General features: G+C 34.8%; 2 protein-coding genes across 5 annotated transcripts in view; one reads left to right on the top strand and one right to left on the bottom strand.

Moving 5' to 3' along the window:
• The window catches only part of LOC126781671 (alkylated DNA repair protein alkB homolog 8), a 104,369-nt gene that overhangs the window by 39,129 nt on the left and 47,547 nt on the right, over positions 1-17,693 (top strand). The window lies entirely within an intron of this gene.
• On the bottom strand, positions 79-16,304 carry LOC126781673 (calnexin-like). 4 transcript variants are annotated; one of them, XM_050506633.1, is made up of 13 exons: positions 16,119-16,302; positions 15,762-15,866; positions 14,468-14,629; positions 14,155-14,304; positions 9,077-9,285; positions 6,804-7,011; positions 6,428-6,548; positions 6,002-6,144; positions 5,820-5,936; positions 5,367-5,507; positions 3,196-3,318; positions 2,251-2,427; positions 79-1,693 (listed from the first exon to the last, which is right to left on the bottom strand). In XM_050506633.1, the coding sequence occupies exons 2-13, from the start codon at positions 15,864-15,866 to the stop codon at positions 1,625-1,627; spliced, it is 1,725 nt and encodes a 574-aa protein (XP_050362590.1). In that variant the 5' UTR covers positions 16,119-16,302; the 3' UTR covers positions 79-1,624. The 4 variants fall into 4 exon arrangements, with proteins under 4 accessions (XP_050362590.1, XP_050362591.1, XP_050362592.1 ...); XM_050506634.1 differs by having other exon boundaries at positions 15,762-15,876; XM_050506635.1 differs by having other exon boundaries at positions 16,158-16,301.

Here is a 17,693-nt window from a genome sequence, read left to right on the forward strand (position 1 = left end):
CTATATGTATTAATATAGTTAGTTTTATTTATATACCTATCTTTTACATGGGACTAAGCTATCGATGAGATAAGAAAAACAGGTTATAGAAATATTTATTTATTATTACATAAATTACAGTTCATAATCTGCCCTCTCAAGTACTTAAAGGGTGGAAACATGACATCAGCCTCATAAACAAATGAATCAATTTTTACTGTAAGAGATTTATAACTTTTAAATAAAAGAAATCATAAATCAATATAATTAAAATTCAACTAATAATAATACTAACACTGACGTCACACCCCAATATTGTTTAAAGTATCATTGCTATGGCAAAAAATTTTTTACTATTTCATCATAAATATATTTGTATGTCATCTGTTTTATCTAGATTATATTTTTTATGTTATTAAAATGTAAAAAATGCGACACTTATTTTTAATTACATAGTAATATGTCAAGTATATAAAAAAGTCATCGGTGACAAGTGCAAAGACAAGGCAATGAGATTGGTAAACGAGAAGTTAAATTTAATTATTAAAAACGTTATTGCTGCACGTTATTTTTGAATACTGATATAAAAATGGAAAAAATTTATTTTTAACAAAAATATTTAGTACCGACAGTTGATATATAAGCATGAGAGAGACCGAATTAGTACAATTTATTAAAGATACATATTATGTTTTATGATAAAGTGCTTCTATATAATAAATAATAGTTACTAGTTATTAAACTCACAAATATACCTATAATTGTTTCATAATAATTTGTAACAATTGTAAACAAATCTTTTTGCGGACTTGATTATTTATGTTAACATAATTTATTTTTCGTATGGAATTGAATTATAGCGTTTTTTGAAGTTTCATTCAAGACAATACAAAAAATAATCATTACCATTAATATAAAGTCTATTTTTCGCAACTACAATTAAAAATATTCTTTTAAATAATCGTATTCTTAAGAGCACTGATTTAAAAGTTTTAATTAAAACTTATATTTTTTTTTATTATTGATTAAAAGAAAAAAAAAATGTTTTTTTAATTTTTAATTTAATGTTTGTTTGCATTGATACAAATTAAATTGAAACAGTACATCTACTTTATTCAATTATATATTATATATGTCCCACACATACTATACTAGAATATTTAAATACATACAAATGCTTCAGGAATTGCGAAAGACCAAAAATATCTAACAACATACGAGAGTTTATTACAATAAATTATTATAATATATTCATAAATCTTAAAGAATAAAAACAAACGAAAACTGCAAAGTTTTTTGTTCGAGCGGCGAGTTAGAACTCCAAATATATCTTTGGTGAATAAATGTGAAGCTAGTGTGAACAAATATGGTACATTATATTTATAAAAATGCCTTAGAACAATTATCCAGTGCAATCAACTTTTATTTAACAAAACAATTTTAAGATAATATTGGCGGAAAACAAAAAAGGCCAAAGCATATGTTAATGTATGAATAAATTTACTATTTAACTAACAGGATACAAGAATACATGGTGGTAAGGAAGAGTAAATAAGAAGATTGTATCTATCCTTCGCTCATACACATTCAGTTGTCTCGCTCTAACTAACAGTAATTAATTATATCTATCTCACACCTTCTCCACTTACTCCTTGCGAGGCTTTCTTTTCCTTTGGCCATCACCGGCGCCCTCTGTGTCTACATGTGGAGTTGTCTGAAGCAAAAATATTTTATTATGGATCTATTTGTATAAATGTACCTCTTACTTTTGTTTGCTTTTAATCAAATAATTAATATTCAAAAATTTTAAATGTCCTCAGATATTTATATTTTATTTATTTTATACCAATCAAGTGATAATTTTATAATCATTTAATTGTTAATGTCTTTTCTATTTGTAACAAATATTTTGATTTTTAAAATTATTATTTTTTTGTTACCACGAAATGTTGATATATTTTGCAACACCTATAATTTAGGAGACACTTGATTTGTATAACATCATGTTTAAAGTCTCAATTGTATTTGTTAGTGTACTTATTGTTGGTGTTGATATTATAATAATTAAATAAATAAATATACATTTATTACCGTTGATTGCATCCGCGTAGGAAGATAAGATTTGTTGTAAGTTGATTTTGCGGACAATTTATACCACTAGAATACCCTTTACTTACTAAAATTATTATCAATAATAATAAAAGAGAATCATAATATTGAATCAATCAATGAATTATCATCTATAAAATCCCTTGGCTATAGATTGCTAACCTCTTTATTCTCATGTCCCTCTAAGCCTGTCTTGCTCCGCCTGTCTGCAATTTCCCCTTCTCCTTCCGCTTCCGCTTCACCCTCCTGCGACTCCCCCTCAACCTCGACTTCACCCTCAGACTGCTGCGGATCGTCATCTACGACTGCGTCTGTCTTCTTGGTAATCGAATCTGTATCCTATAGTAGAAATGAGGTTTGATTAATTGGCCGAATTTAGTGTGTTTATTTATGTTAAAAACATTTTAAATATATTATAAAAATACTTCTACATATAATAGATAACACATATTCTGCTATATAACTACTAAACTGTATGTACAGTGTCACACACATTGGATTACACACACAGTACTTATTATTCAATGCGTGAATTACTCATCAATTATGATATTTTCTTAAATTCGTTACAATAAATCCAGTAACGCTTTTACTAAATAAGATGCATTTGTATCTATAATCTATATAACTTTATATACAATATAAATAATACTGACAAAAATTTAAATTCATAATTAGAATGTTTTTCTGGTTGAAGTTTTGCAATACGTAATGAATGCCATATATTATTCGAGACCTCGACCAATAGTATCGAATCAATTTCAGTACAATACAATTTAAAACAAAATAAAAAAAGCCGAGATGGCCCAGTGGTTAGAACGCTTGAATCTTAACCGATGATCGTGGGTTCAAACCCGGGCAAGCACCACTGAATTTTCATGTGCTTAATTTTTGTTTATAATTCATCTTGTGCTTTACGGTGAAGGAAAACATCGTGAGAAAACCTGCATGTGTCAAATTTCATTGAAATTCTGCCACATGTGTATTCTTGGAGCAGCGTGGTGGAATAAGCTCCAAACCTTCTCCTCAAAAAAAGGAGAGGAGGCCTTAGCCCAGCAGTGCGACATTCACAGGCTGTTATTGTACAATTTAAAATACAATACTCACAGTCTTAGGCATGCAGCACATGTAGGCGACGAAACCGACAAGAATGAAGCTGCCGACGATGACCACGCCGTATACCCAGGGGTTCTCACCCGAGTACTTCAGCACGCGCTCCACCAGCGACTCCTGCACAATAGCCTACTGCTAGCACTATTCACACACACATACCACACCCGTAGCGTATACTGTACATCATAGCTTCTCATATACCACAAAAAATATTTAAAATATAAAATTACGAAGTTTTCTGATCGAATTTTAGCCACGGCAGCCACTAACAACTAATAAACTTGGAAAGAGATGTTATAGGACCTATGTATCAAACAATGGGAAAATACATTAAACGAAGTATTTTCGCTCTTGAAATGGTGGATGGTTATGGCTTCCTATTACAAAAAAATATATTGGGAATAGCGGATATAGGAAAGTAAGCGCTTTTCTTCGCTGCCCCTGGGGAACCTTAGTGTTCTACGCATTATTGTGTACAAACTTCAAAAACGCATTAAATGGCGGTACATTACTTAGTGTTATTTGTTTCATTTACACAAATGGCAAATATATATATTTCCGTTTACTTGTCGGATTTTATAATAATAATGTCATCTAGACCGATTTCGGCCACGGCGGCCAATCTCAAGAGAGATTAGCCAACTACGCAAGAGATATTATAGTGCACAAGTGTGTGCGCATACACAGGTGCACTCTCTATTCCCTAACTCTCATAATCCGATGGTACGGCTACCGCGACCGGAAAGAGTTCAGGCGCGGGACCAACGTCTTTACGTGCTTTCCGAGGCACGGGACTGTACACACTTCCAACTTCCAGACTCCGGGGTGCTACTGAGAATTTTCTGACAGAAAAAGCCATAAAAAGCCCCAATCGAACCCAGGACCTCCGGGTCTGCAGCCTTACATCAAGCCACTAGACCAACGAGGCAGTCAGTGTCGGATTTTAGTTACCACATCAAAGAAGTGACTATAGGGACCGTCCACACTTGGTTCGTTCGCATTGTGCCGCTCTTGCATTGTATATGAATGAGAAAATATATGAAGAAATAACTGTGTTCAGTTCATGTGTTAACTTATCTGAAATGTTTCCGAATATACCGAGCAAATTAAGCGATATTGCTATTCGAAAACCTAAACTGAGTGAAGTTCCGTCACAAGTTCTAGCCAAACTAAAAATTTTACTACTACTGTATAACTAGCAAATAAATAGACGTGTGCATTTGAACCACACTATTATCTCAACGAGTATCAATCGTAGGGCTGCCAAATACAGAAACTTAATTTATTTGTCTTATGAATCCAGTTAGTAAAGAAGTTTGCTTTGTATCATTGGATACAAAAAAATATTAAATGTAGACTGCGAGATTTATAGGTTCACTAATACTAGACTAGTCGATACAAATAAAAAAAAATTAAGTGTTTTTTTCGTATTTTAGAAAAGTCAGTGTACTGTTAAACAAAAAATAATAAGTTATTTGCCACAGATTATTTCTTAACAGTCGACAGCTGTTTAGTTTCAGTGTCCCATTTTATATCGGATAAAATATGTCGGCTCTGTTGGCAGCCCTGTCCGATCGACGACAAGTCTGGAACCTAGCCCGACAGCATAGGGGGAGCGTATGAGAGCCCCGTGACCTGCGCGCGTCGCCGCAGGTACAGCACGTAGCACGCCACGGGCAGCGCGCAGTACAGCGCGTACAGCGCCCACAGGCCGGGCCGGTGCGACGTGGCGCGCAGCGCGCGGCCCCACCACGTGCGCTGCACACAGCGCCACGCGCGCGCTACACTCGCGACCCGCCACCTCGCGGCGCTCGTGTAGTGGTGCATTCATTCATTCGTTTTCACGATTAACTTTTATCCTTTTTTATCATTACAATTATTTCTAGTAGAATTTTCAGAGGAGAAGCATTTTCAAATTTACATTGAAGAAACGACAGTAAATTTTCCAGTATATCATTAATCATAAAAACTAAAACATAGTAGACTTGTAATAAGTATGTAGTAGATATTTTCTAACCGTCATAAATATAGCTATATATATATATATATATATATATATATAGCTTAGCTATTGTCCAGTATCGACTCGTATATTTGTTTTTTTTTTTGTTTAAATTTCACGCGTGCAAAGTCGTTTACTGGTAGGTGATTAATTATAATCTTACCGAGTCACTAGTGAGCTTAGCCCGTTTGATAGCATAGCTCTGCTTGGCCCATTCCTCGGCTACTCGTTCGTCGTCGGTGATGATGATATTGTCGAACAACAGCATCGGTGACATGGACCACAGCTCGAAGCCCACGGCATGCTAATAATGAGTAATTGCCATTAGAGAATTTGTTTAAAAAGATAATTATAAATGAATATTAAAGAAATATTATATAGAAAAAATATTAATATTAAATACTTTCATCTACCCGAATTTCGAGTCGAAACGTTCCAAATCGTTACTATTACGTAGTTACAGTAGTACATTATACGATCCTCAGCGCTCGTTCAACAAGCGATAAGCTACAGGCTAAAATACAGTTCGTAAACTTAAGAAAATTCCATTTAGAGTTAATAAGAGGCCTTTTTTATTATTTCATTTGGAATACTAGATACAATTAGGTATACTCACGACGGGCGTCATCCGGAAGGGCGTGTCGTCGCGGAAGTAGTGCGGGTTGCGTATGCGGCGCGGGCTCCAGCGACCGCGGTAGTTGGGGTTCGACACCAGCGGCGCGCGCCACGGGCCCTGCCACGAGCGCACGTTGAGTACGTTGGTTACACACATGCCTAGCCAGCCGTGCGGTGCAGTACCTTGTAGTGCGGGTTGGGCACGCTGGGCGCGCTCCAGGGCCCGCAGCCGGCCGCGGCGGCGCACGCCGGGTTGTCCACGAGCGGCGCCTCCCACTCGCCGTCCATCTCCTCGTCCCAGTCCGACGGCTTCTTGGCGTCGGGGTCTGTCGAGCGATTACATCAATTTTATTTTTAAAAATCCTATTTATTGCTTTGCTGTGCTACGTTTATATCGATGAATCGATATCTTCTATTACGATTAATCTATAGATTGTATTGTCTCCCGCGATCGAAGCCAGTGGATAACCGCCAAAACCTATACCGCATCAATACGTTGTGTTATGTTCTTATTTGAAAAAAGAGCGAGTCCTTGCAGTTACATCTCAAAGGACATGTGTCTCTATGGACGAAGTGAAATAAAAGCGATACAATCAGTGTAATAAATACCGGGAATCATCTCTGGTTCGTCTTCGAGCCAATTGTCGGGCTTGACGGCGTTGGGGTCCACGATCTGCGCCGGCGCGTCCTCGTCCCAGTCGGCGGGCTTCGTCGCCGTCGGGTCCACGATCTGACGACACATATTTCAGTTATATTTTTTTTATTTAAAGCACGCCGCGTTAGTCTATTGAAAAAATATCAAAATATATTAAAAAATATTGAGCGGTGAGCAACCCGTAGAAGTCGCAGAAATAAAAATTTTTGTAAATTTTAATAAATGTTTTTAAATTGTTGCTGCTGCAAAAAATTCATTCAGATTATTATCATATTGAATGAAATAAGAAATATACTTAAAACTTAATCAATAGATCCTAAAGTTACCAACCTTCTCCCTCTCATCCCAGTCCTCGGGCTTCTTGTCATCAGGGTCATCGATCTCCTCCGGCGGGTTGACGGGCGGAGTGAAGTCCTCCAGCAGAGAGCCAGCGTTGGCCTCTTTGTTGTCGACCAGGATGGTGAATGTGTTGTCGGGCCGGACGATCAAGGTGTACAGATGTGGCTCCTTGTCTTTGTAGATGTCGTCTAGACGTTGACTGAAGATAACCATTTTTTTATTATTATGTTTCACAAACCGGAAAGGCCTAACTATTATAAGCCAAAATTATAAAAAATATTATATTCTTATAATTCATCTTGTGCTTTACGGTGATGGAAAATATCGTGGGGAAGCTTGCATGTGTCTAATTTCACTGAAATTATGTCACATGTATATTCCACCAATCCGCATTGGAGCAGTGTCGTGGAATAAGCTCCAAACCGTCTCCTAAAAAAAAAGGGAGATGAGGCCTTAGCCCAGCAGTGGGACATTCACAGGCTCTTACTATTATAAACCTATTTTCTAAAAGAATATTACAAATTCACATTGTTTTTTTCAATATTCGCGGTATTGTTAGTCGAATAAAACACTTTCATTATAAAAACCTCTCTACAGGAATTATATTGCTTTATGTATTAAAAGTTTTAACTCAATAATCTTTATACAAGAAATCCAAAATTTCGAGATAAATACTAATTGACTTTTTATCGATTCACGCGAATTTAAAAAATCATTAATTTTAATGCTATACATCAGATTTAGATTATATATGTTAAAAATATATTGGGTAGATATGTATGTCGTGTTTTTCATGAATTAATTAATAATAATAATAATATCCTGGGACATTTTTCACACACGGCCATCTGATCCCAAACTAAGCTTGTACAAAGCTTGTGCTATGGAAACCAGACAACTGATATACTACATACACTACTTTTCTTTTGTAAATACATACTTATATAGATAATTACACTCAGACTCAGGACAAACAGACATGTTCATGCACACAAATGTCTGTCCTGGGTGGGAATCGAACCCACAACCTTCGGCGTGAAAGGCAAGTGTTCTACCAACCACGCCAACCGGCTCTAATTATCTATAAAAAACAGCTGCAGAGTTTATGATACTTATAGTTACATAACAGTAAACAGTAACAGCCTGTTAATGTCCCACTGCTGGGCTAAGGCCTCCTCTCCCTTTTGAGGAGAAGGCTTGGAGCTTATTCCACCACGCTGCTCCAATGCGGGTTGGTGGAATACACATGTGGCAGAATTTCAATGAAATTAGACACATGCAGGTTTCCTCACGATGTTTTCCTTCACCGTTAAGCACGAGATGAATTATAAACACAAATTAAGCACATGAAAATTCAGTGGTGCTTGCCCGGGTTTGAACCCACGATCATCGCTTAAGATTCACGCGTTCTTACCACTAGGCCATCTCGCCTGCCATAAAGTATACAATATAATATAATAATAGTTACATGACGTACACAATAACTGTGGCACGGAAGCAATTCCATGAGCAGCCGGTAGGCGAATCACACACTGTTTTCATTCATACAACATAACGCCAGCGTCATTTATATAAAGCCTTGAGATAAAGCTTTGCGCGACTTGATTGGCGGTAGGGCTTTGTGCACCCGACTAGGCTGGTACCAAGTATTCATCTCATATTCTACCGCCAAACAGCAATACATATTATTGTGTTACAGTTTGAAGGGTATGCGAGTCAATTTAACTACGGGCACAAAGGACACAAAATCTTATTTCCCAAGATTGGTGGCACATTGGCGATATAATGAATGCTTAATATTTTTTCCATCCGTAACAGCCTGTGGATATCCCACTGCTGGGCTAAAGGCCTCCTCTCCTCTTTTTGAGGAGAAGGTTTGGAGCTTATTCCACCACGCTGCTCCAATGCGGGTTGGTAGAATACACATGTGGCAGAATTTCAATGAAATTAGACACATGCAGGTTTCCTCACGATGTTTTCCTTCACCGTAAAGCACGAGATGAATTATAATCACAAATTAAGCACATGAAAATTCAGTGGTGCTTGCCCGGGTTTGAACCCACGATCATCGCTTAAGATTCACGCGTTCTTACCACAGGGCCATCTCGGCTTTTTCCATCGCCAATGTATATTTCTATGGTGGCGATGGTGACCATTTACCGTTAGGTCGCCACCATCTCAGATTATGTGAAATGTAAGCATATCATACACCTTATAGAAGTCTATTAGAAATTGCATTATTGTAATTCGACAGCGATACTAACGTTGGCTTCTTGCTGTGCTTCTCCTCGATGGTACCGTTTTTCGGGTTCACGTGTCTGAAGATGAAGTGCAGTTTATTGTCGTTGCCACACTTGTCCGGTCCGAACATGATAGTGTACGGCGTCTGGTCGTGGAACTGTCGCAGGTCCGCCTTGGTGTTCATACCACGAGAGAGCAGCTTTATGTACGCCCCGCCGCAGTTCTGACCCTCCTGGTGAGTGGAACAAATAGTATGATATAACAACAATAATGCTCTAAATTATGTATTTTTAAATTGCAACATAATTAGAAATTGATAATATTGCAATAAAAAATCAAATGATAATAAGAATAAATAATTTTTTTTTTTTTTATAGAATAGGAAGGCGGACGAGCATATGGGCCACCTGATGGTAAGTGGTCACCAACGCTCTTAGACATTAGCATTGTAAGAAATGTCAACCAACGCTTACATATCCAATGCGCCACCAACCTTGGGAACTAAGATTTTATGTCCCTTGTGCCTGTAATTACACTGGCTCACTCACCCTTCAAACCGGAACACAACAATATCAAGTATTGCTGTTTTGCGGTAGAATATCTGATGAGTGGGTGGTACCTACCCAGACGAGCTTGCACAAAGCCCTACCACCAGTATATATATTAATATTTTCTAGGTAGTAGACTTTTGTGCAAGCTCGTCTGGGTAGGCATCATCCACTTATCAGGTATTCTACCGCTTAACAGCAATACTTATTATTGTTGCGTCTCGGTTTGAAGGATGAGTGAGCCAGTGAAACTACAGGAAGAAGGGACATAACATCTTCGTTCAAAAGGTTGGTGGCGCATTAGCGATGTAAGGAATGGTTAATATTTCTTACATCGAAAATGTCCATGGGCGGTGGTGACCACTTAACATCAGATGGACCTATTGCACGTCCGCCTACTGATAACATAAAAAAATATATAATGAGAAAAATTAATTTAAAAAAAAACAATACAATTCAATAGTTTTAGCCGAAATTAGCTTTATTTGTGCACATAACACATAAAGGACAAATTATCTTTCAGATGTAAAAAGTTTAATTCCTTAAATAACAAATACTAAAATGGCGTCAATTTTGTCGTGTACTCGTATGCCTGTAAAAATAAAAACTTCTAATTAAGCGTTTTTACGCAATAACAATCAGCTATTGCGGAGAGGTAATTTCTTTTTGTTTTATACAATCTGTTTTGATAATTGCTGCGAACTTGTTTAAACTTAAATTTACATTTATTTTTATTACTTATAAGACGCTACTACGACCTCGACAAAGTTATAATACGCATTTTATATGAAAGTACATTAACACGCAGAAACTAATAATAACTTTACACAAAGATCATAAAGCTCATCCTGCTCTAATATTGGATTAAAGCCAATTCTTGTTTGTTAAAGAAAACGTAAACGTTTCCTTTTGAATATTTTTGCAAACCAAAATGTTTTGTTAATTCACATTAAAAAAAAACAGGACTAAATGTTCCAAAGTTGGACAAATGTCTCCTTTAAACGGCTGGGTGTTTATTCTAGTACTACATCGCTGCTTAGTGAAGTACAGTAAAAGCCTGTGAATGTCCCACTGATGTGCTAAGGCCTCCTCTCCCTTTTTGAGGAGAAGGTTTCGAAGCTTATTCTACCACGCTACTCCAATGCGGGTTGGTGGAATACACATGTGGCAGAATGTCAGTGAAATTAGACACATGCAGGTTTCCCCACGATGTTTTCCGTCACTGTCAAGCACGAAATCAATTATAATCACAAATTAAGCACGTGAAAATTCAGTGGGTCTTGCCCGGTTTGAAGCCACGATCACCGGTTAAGATTCACGCGCTCTTACCACTAGACCATCTCGGCTAGTGAATGTACTTACACGAAATTAAATGAAATACTTTATTGCACACAAAATAAAAATAGAAAATACATTTCTGATTTAGTGTCCTTAACTTATGGATACACTAAATGGAATAATTATGGGTACAAGCGCCGGAACTAGGTCGAGTCTGTGTCTTAGACGCTTGCTTTTCCGATGACGTTATGCAATTTTAAAAGTACAATCCTTACTTAGTTTATAGATAGAATGCGAAAGGGAGTTTGTTTGTTACGCTTTCACCTCTTAAATACTCGACCGATCAACATGAATATTTTGAATATTATTGACAGAGGTTCAGTAAGGAACATAGGGTACCTACCACCACTCGCGGGCGGAGACATAATACAGCATAAACCGACCCTTGCAAGTTACCTAACGATGTTTTTCATTCGGAATTAAAACCACAACTAAACCACATGTTCATCATGTTAATCAATCGTTCACTTTGCTTATTGATCGTATAAAAAATACCCGAAATATTTCATTTAATCGGATACATTTTAAATAAGAATACAGAGCCATTTAATGTATTGAATTAAAATGTCTGTATATTCGTCTAAGAGCTAGTTTAGTTTGATCTCATGTTTCAAACGAACGACTAATTGGCTTATCGGCTTTAGACGTGCCTTAGAAAAACACTCATACTATTTGTGAATTTAAATATTTTACGTTTGAGGTAAGTTAGGTGATCATTTTTAAGATTATATTTTGTGTAATCAAGAGAATCTTTTGTTTCCAGCATATAACAGATGTCTATGTATAAGGTGAAAAGCAGAGATGGCCTAGTGGTTAGAACGCGTGAATCTTAACCGATGATCGTGGGTTCAAACCCGAGCGAGCACCACTGAATTTTCATGAGCTTAATTTGTGTTTATAATTCATCTCGTGTTTGACGGTGAAGGAAAACATCGTGAGGAAACCTGCACGTGTCTAATTTAATTTAAATTCTGCCACATGTTTATTTTACCAACCCGCATTGGAGGCGCCTGGTAGAATAAGCTCCAAACCTTCTCCTTAAAAGAGAGAGGAGGCCTTAGCCCAGCGTTGGGATATTAACAGGCTGTTCCTGTATGTATAAGGTGAAGAACGCTCAAGCTTTTTTTTTATTTGCTTCCTGTAATAGACCTTCAAGGACTTCTAATGGCAAATATATTTATTTTACTAGTGTCATAATTATTTATAAATTCGTAAATTTAAAATATAAACAAGAATATCTAAATTAAGGTTATAGTTTGCATATCACACCTACAAATAGAATTAAAATTTTAATGCGGTTTTATTTTGATAATACATATACACAGAGCGATATTCTTGTTGTAGTTAAAAAAATATATTATAAATATATAACTTGACTAAATGACGCCATTTTTTTAAACAATAAAATACAGCATGCTTGTGAAAACCGTAACAATAATATTATTACAATATTCATGATTGCTACTGATAGGACGAAAGAAAACGGAAATTATTACCCATACATTGAGATCTTATCGAAATTAAGCTTGATGAGTCAGTTCAGGAACTATTTTTTTTTATTTTTTTTTTTTTTTTTATAGAATAGGAAGGCGGACGAGCATATGGGCCACCTGATGGTAAGTGGTCACCAACGCTCTTAGACATTAGCATTGTAAGAAATGTCAACCATCGCTTACATATCCAATGCGCCACCAACCTTGGGAACTAAGATTTTATGTCCCTTGTGCCTGTAATTACACTGGCTCACTCACCCTTCAAACCGGAACACAACAATATCAAGTATTGCTGTTTTGCGGTAGAATATCTGATGAGTGGGTGGTACCTACCCAGACGAGCTTGCACAAAGCCCTACCACCAGTAATATGTCGGACGGACAAATGGGCCACCTGATGTTAAATGGTCACCACCGCCCATAGACATTTACGATGTAAGAAATACTAACCATTCCTTACGTCTCCAATGTGACACCTTGGGGACGAAGATGTTATGTCCCTTGTGCCTGTAGTTACACTGGCTCACTCACCCTTCAAACCGGAACACAACAATACTAAGTATTGATATTCAGCGGTAGAAGCGTTGTTTCGGTTTGAAGCATGAATTAGTATAATTTAATTTAATCTAATTTATAATATGTAAAATCTGTAAAATTTTGTTAGAGTAATTTTTGTCTTTTTACTATTTATTGCTTTGTATTAATATTCCTTGTTGGTCGAAATAAATGATTTTATTATTATTATTAACAGACATCTAAGTATATGTCCCTAACATATTAGAACCCGTGTTGTGTACGGGCATTGGTCACTTACGATGAGTTGGTCCGTTTGTCTTCCTACATTTTTAAAAGGGATTAGATGCATATATTACAAATATAATAGAACGAGGCGCGCTGAACGATACGTTAAACAAATTAAGAATTCTCAATCAAGTTCACGATCATCTTATTCTCTTAGTATACAAACTCATTTGTATAAAACCTTATTTTATGTTCAAATCTCTTTGTCGATGGTCAGTTTTTTTTTCATATTTATAGTCAGTATTTAATACTATTTATTATGTATTACATAACACTGGAAGGTTCTTTAAGTACAAATATTTTTCGTAATTAGTTTGTTAAGATATCACACTTGGAATTGTTTGGTCAATTTAATATATTTGTTAATGTATTAAAGGAAAAAGTTGAATTTATTTATATCTATAAGGATTAGCTATTAAATATTTGCAGTTATAGAGATTGTAATCATAGAATATAAGATATTTTTGAAAGATAAATATTTAAAAAAATACTTAGATATTTGTTTTGGATGGATGGATTGGACATGGATTTTTTAACCATGAAAAACTAAAATCTAACTCCAGTAAAGGACAGCCTTATTATATAAAATGACATAAGTTAAGCTTAGTTAGTTATTAAAACATAATTAAAGAAATCCTCTTACAATTTTAATTTTAATTTTAAAATATGTAATTTTAATCTACTTAACGAACTGTCATCAATTTCTAATAATTATCACAAAAACTATTTGAATATTAATGTTTATATTATTTAAAATTAGAAGAATTCATGCAAGCTATAAAACATTGCAACAGTTATTTCTTTAGAAACTGTATATAAGAAACTAATTATCAATTTTTAATAATAGATGCGCGCGAAATTTGTTACGAATACATATAGTTGATTGAAAAATAAACAAATTCTTAATGAAAATTTATCTCACCTGCATCGTTACTTCATACTGAACTATCAAAGGTTTGTCTTTGAACTCAAACGGTCTATCGAGTAATGCCGATATAGCTGCATGCTTCGCTTCCGTCATTAGAACTAAACCAAGATCATTTTTCAAAATGCGTCTTGAGGGTGATTGTACCTGTATTTGCAAATTAAGATTAAAATTATTTGATTTATATTATATATATATAATATAAAAGACATTTAAATTCTGAAGTCTGCGGGTCAGCTTATTTCTTTGCTAACTTTGAAATTTGACAAATTTAAATTGCACAAATATATGCAATCAATGTGATTCTCACCTCCCATTTGCCATCATACTTGGCAATGTTTTCATCTACACCCTGCTTCTTGGCTTCTGACTGGATCCATTTCTTCTTGAATGCGGTCACATCATCAAAATGTTCTGACAAGTATATGCTCTTAGAGTCTATCTTTGGGCTCTGGTAATTATCTTCCACTGTCTAATATATTTAACAAATCTTGTTTTAATAGATAACATAATTACATTGGTACTTTATGGGTACAACACTTTGTATATTTTTTGGCTGACTGCCTCTTTGGTCTAGTGGCTTAATGTAAGGCCGCAGACCCGGAGGTCTTGGGTTCAAATACCAGGTCAGGTTAATAAAATTATAGGGTTTTCTCTCGAAAATTCTCAGCAACAATGCAAAGTTGAAAGTTTATTTAGTATTACGGTTTGCCATCAATTATAAGACTTATCGAAAAGAGAGTGCACCTGTGTTTGCACACACTTGTGCACTATAATATCCTGCACAGTTGGCTAATCTCACTTAAAGTTTGCTGCCGTGCCCAAAATGGGTTAGGAGGACATTATTATTTTTTTTTAGCTATTATATTTATTAATAGAATTGCCTACGGCAGGAATATGACCATCCCTCCTGTGAAATAGGGTTTTAAAGGTTCTTTGACTACACATGACTCTAATGTAATTTTTAATGACTTTGTCAATGCTACATAACAGTAATTATATAAACTTGAACTGAAAATAGCTTCCTGAGGTTTTAAAAAAAGGATAGATAAACACATTTAGTTTACACCCATAAAAAAATAACTCAGAAACCTTCAGAGTATTTGCATTGTCTAAAGCACTAATGCACTCATCATTTAGGAAAACAAAATAAAAAACCACCATGCTTGATGTGAGAACATCTCATTGAAGGTGTCGCCCTAAAGAATAATTCATCTATGCTGGTTTTGAGAAATTAAAACTAATTAATATGGTCTATATTTTTATCATAAAGCTGATATAAATTTAATATAGTATAATATAATTTAGAAATATCTTAATAAATCCTACCGTAAACTTTGTTATCAGATTGTTACACTTAGATAATTTATTTAGGTTAAATTTATCATGCTTAAATAAACTAATTTTTTTTTTAACAACTCATTGAGATGACTAGACAAAGAGCATTATTAAATTTAAGTAGTATCAAATAATATAATATTTTTATTGTTAATAAATTATTATATTTTTTTTAATTGACACTTATACCTGATAAAGTTCATAATTCTTTTAAATTTTTGTTTAATATATATGGATCGTAAATAGGTCAAACATTGATAACTAACCTCTATAGTAACTTCTTCATCAGAATCCTCACTATCAGCATTTACGGACGCTACAGTAAGCACCAATAAGGCACTTATTAACAGCCGTCGATAGTATAGAGCCATCTGAAACAATCTTATTTATTGAACAGGACATTAGCATACCCAGACCGGACCGCTGCCACGATAGATTATAATTAAATTACAAAAAGTAAACTCTAGTGCTCGTCGGTCTATTTTATAATAAACGTATAGGAGTCCGGATAACGGATATCCTCAATAAAAACAAATAAAGCTAACTTCAATATAGAGGCCGAAAGCTTTTTTTGGACCCCAGCACAAATCGCTTTAATGTCGTGTAATATATTATATACGTACTTTTTTATAACAGCGCTAATAAAGCGCACATTAAGTTACACTCCTAATTTATTGAAAATTGTTGACAGTAAAGTCTTAATTGAGAGACTTATGCCGAAACAATTATAACAATAATTATCCTATTGAGATTTTCGATATTCTCATTTCTCGAGCGAGTCTCGTTCACTGAAATCTGAATTCTGAATTGACGAATTTTTGATTTGACGGCTCTGTAACTTTTTTATCTACGGTTAATTTTCATTGGAGCACTTTTCTGATACGACCAATCACACACAAACAGTTGTCAGCGGTTGTCAGGGCGGCGAATGACATTGTTTTTAATGTATAATGTAGATGATACAGATAATAAAAACATGATGTAGAGGCTAGTGTGTATCGAGGCTGCTTTTATCTATTAATTTGTTGCAACTTTAAGCATAAATGAATATTTTGATACCCACAAGAATTAGTATACAAAACTTTTGTAATTATTATTTTAATGTAACTATATTATTATAATTGACCTAAGAATATTAATTGATAATTAAAGATTCAAATCCAGGCAAGAACCATTTAATTTTCATGTGTTTCATGTATGTTTATAATTCATCTTATGTTCGGCGTTGAGGAAAAAATCGTGAGAAAACTTGCGTGAGTCTAATTTCTTTGAAATTCTGCTATATTTTTATTCACTAAACTGCAATAGTGCAGCAAGGTTGAACAAGCATCAAATAGATTTACTTTTTAAGAAGAATTTTTTGTGTTGTGGCGTCTAACTGGAAAGAAGAAAACATTATTTCCTTGCTCCTAATCCTAAAGAACCAAAACGTAAAAAAGAGTATCTGTTGAATTTTTTCTCTTACCTACTTTTTAGAGCAAGAAAATTTTAAAATTTTAAAACCCTTTATAAAAGTGCTGCCATAAAATTGTGGCCAGATTTAGCTTAGTTGACTTGGCAGAAATGGAAATAAGCTCCAAACCTTTTCCCTCAATCCCTCAAATGGAGAGAAGCCCAGCCAGGCAGGCTTACTAACTTTCGTAACTTAACTTGTTTTTTTAATACACGTGATGCCTTTGAAATGTAATTAAAATTTAATTCACTTTATCAATTAATTTTTTATTCTCTCTAAAATGTATTATTACTTATTAAAAAAAGTATAAATAATTATACATAGTTAGATATATATATATAGTTATGCGATTCCTTCATCCATACAACAGCGTTGTTAAAAAAAAAGGTGTTGGTGAAGAGAAAGGTAAAGTAATAATTAATTATTGATGCGACTTGTGATTTTTTTTATGTGTTATGATGTGTTATTTAGATTTTTAACAGTAATTGAGTAAGTTGTTTACGTCAATTTGTATGCTATTGTTGTGTTGTGTGTTTAAAAAAAAAACAATTCGAGGTTTTTATAAAATCAGTTTCACTTCTGCTAAATATTATATACGTGCATGTCACCGAACTTTTGAACTCCTTAACGTTTAAACCGATTTTGATGATTTTAAGTGCGTGTTTAATGTGATCCAAATGAAAAATGTCAACATTGGACCCGGTAGGTGGCCGGGTGCGCGAAAATAAATAGAATTCTTATTTCA

Source organism: Nymphalis io, chromosome 4, assembly GCF_905147045.1.
Source record: "Nymphalis io chromosome 4, ilAglIoxx1.1, whole genome shotgun sequence".
NCBI classification, from domain to species: domain Eukaryota; kingdom Metazoa; phylum Arthropoda; class Insecta; order Lepidoptera; family Nymphalidae; genus Nymphalis; species Nymphalis io.

Bases quoted from the DNA above. Each gene is read 5' to 3' on its own strand.
- LOC126781673 (XM_050506633.1), bottom strand. From the start codon at position 15,866: ATGGCTCTATACTATCGACGGCTGTTAATAAGTGCCTTATTGGTGCTT. The intron at 14,305-14,467 runs GTGAGAATCACA...TTGCAAATACAG, and splicing joins AGTATGATGGCAAATGGGAG to GTACAATCACCCTCAAGACG. The intron at 6,145-6,427 runs GTATTTATTACA...ATCGCTCGACAG, and splicing joins CGAACCAGAGATGATTCCCG to ACCCCGACGCCAAGAAGCCG.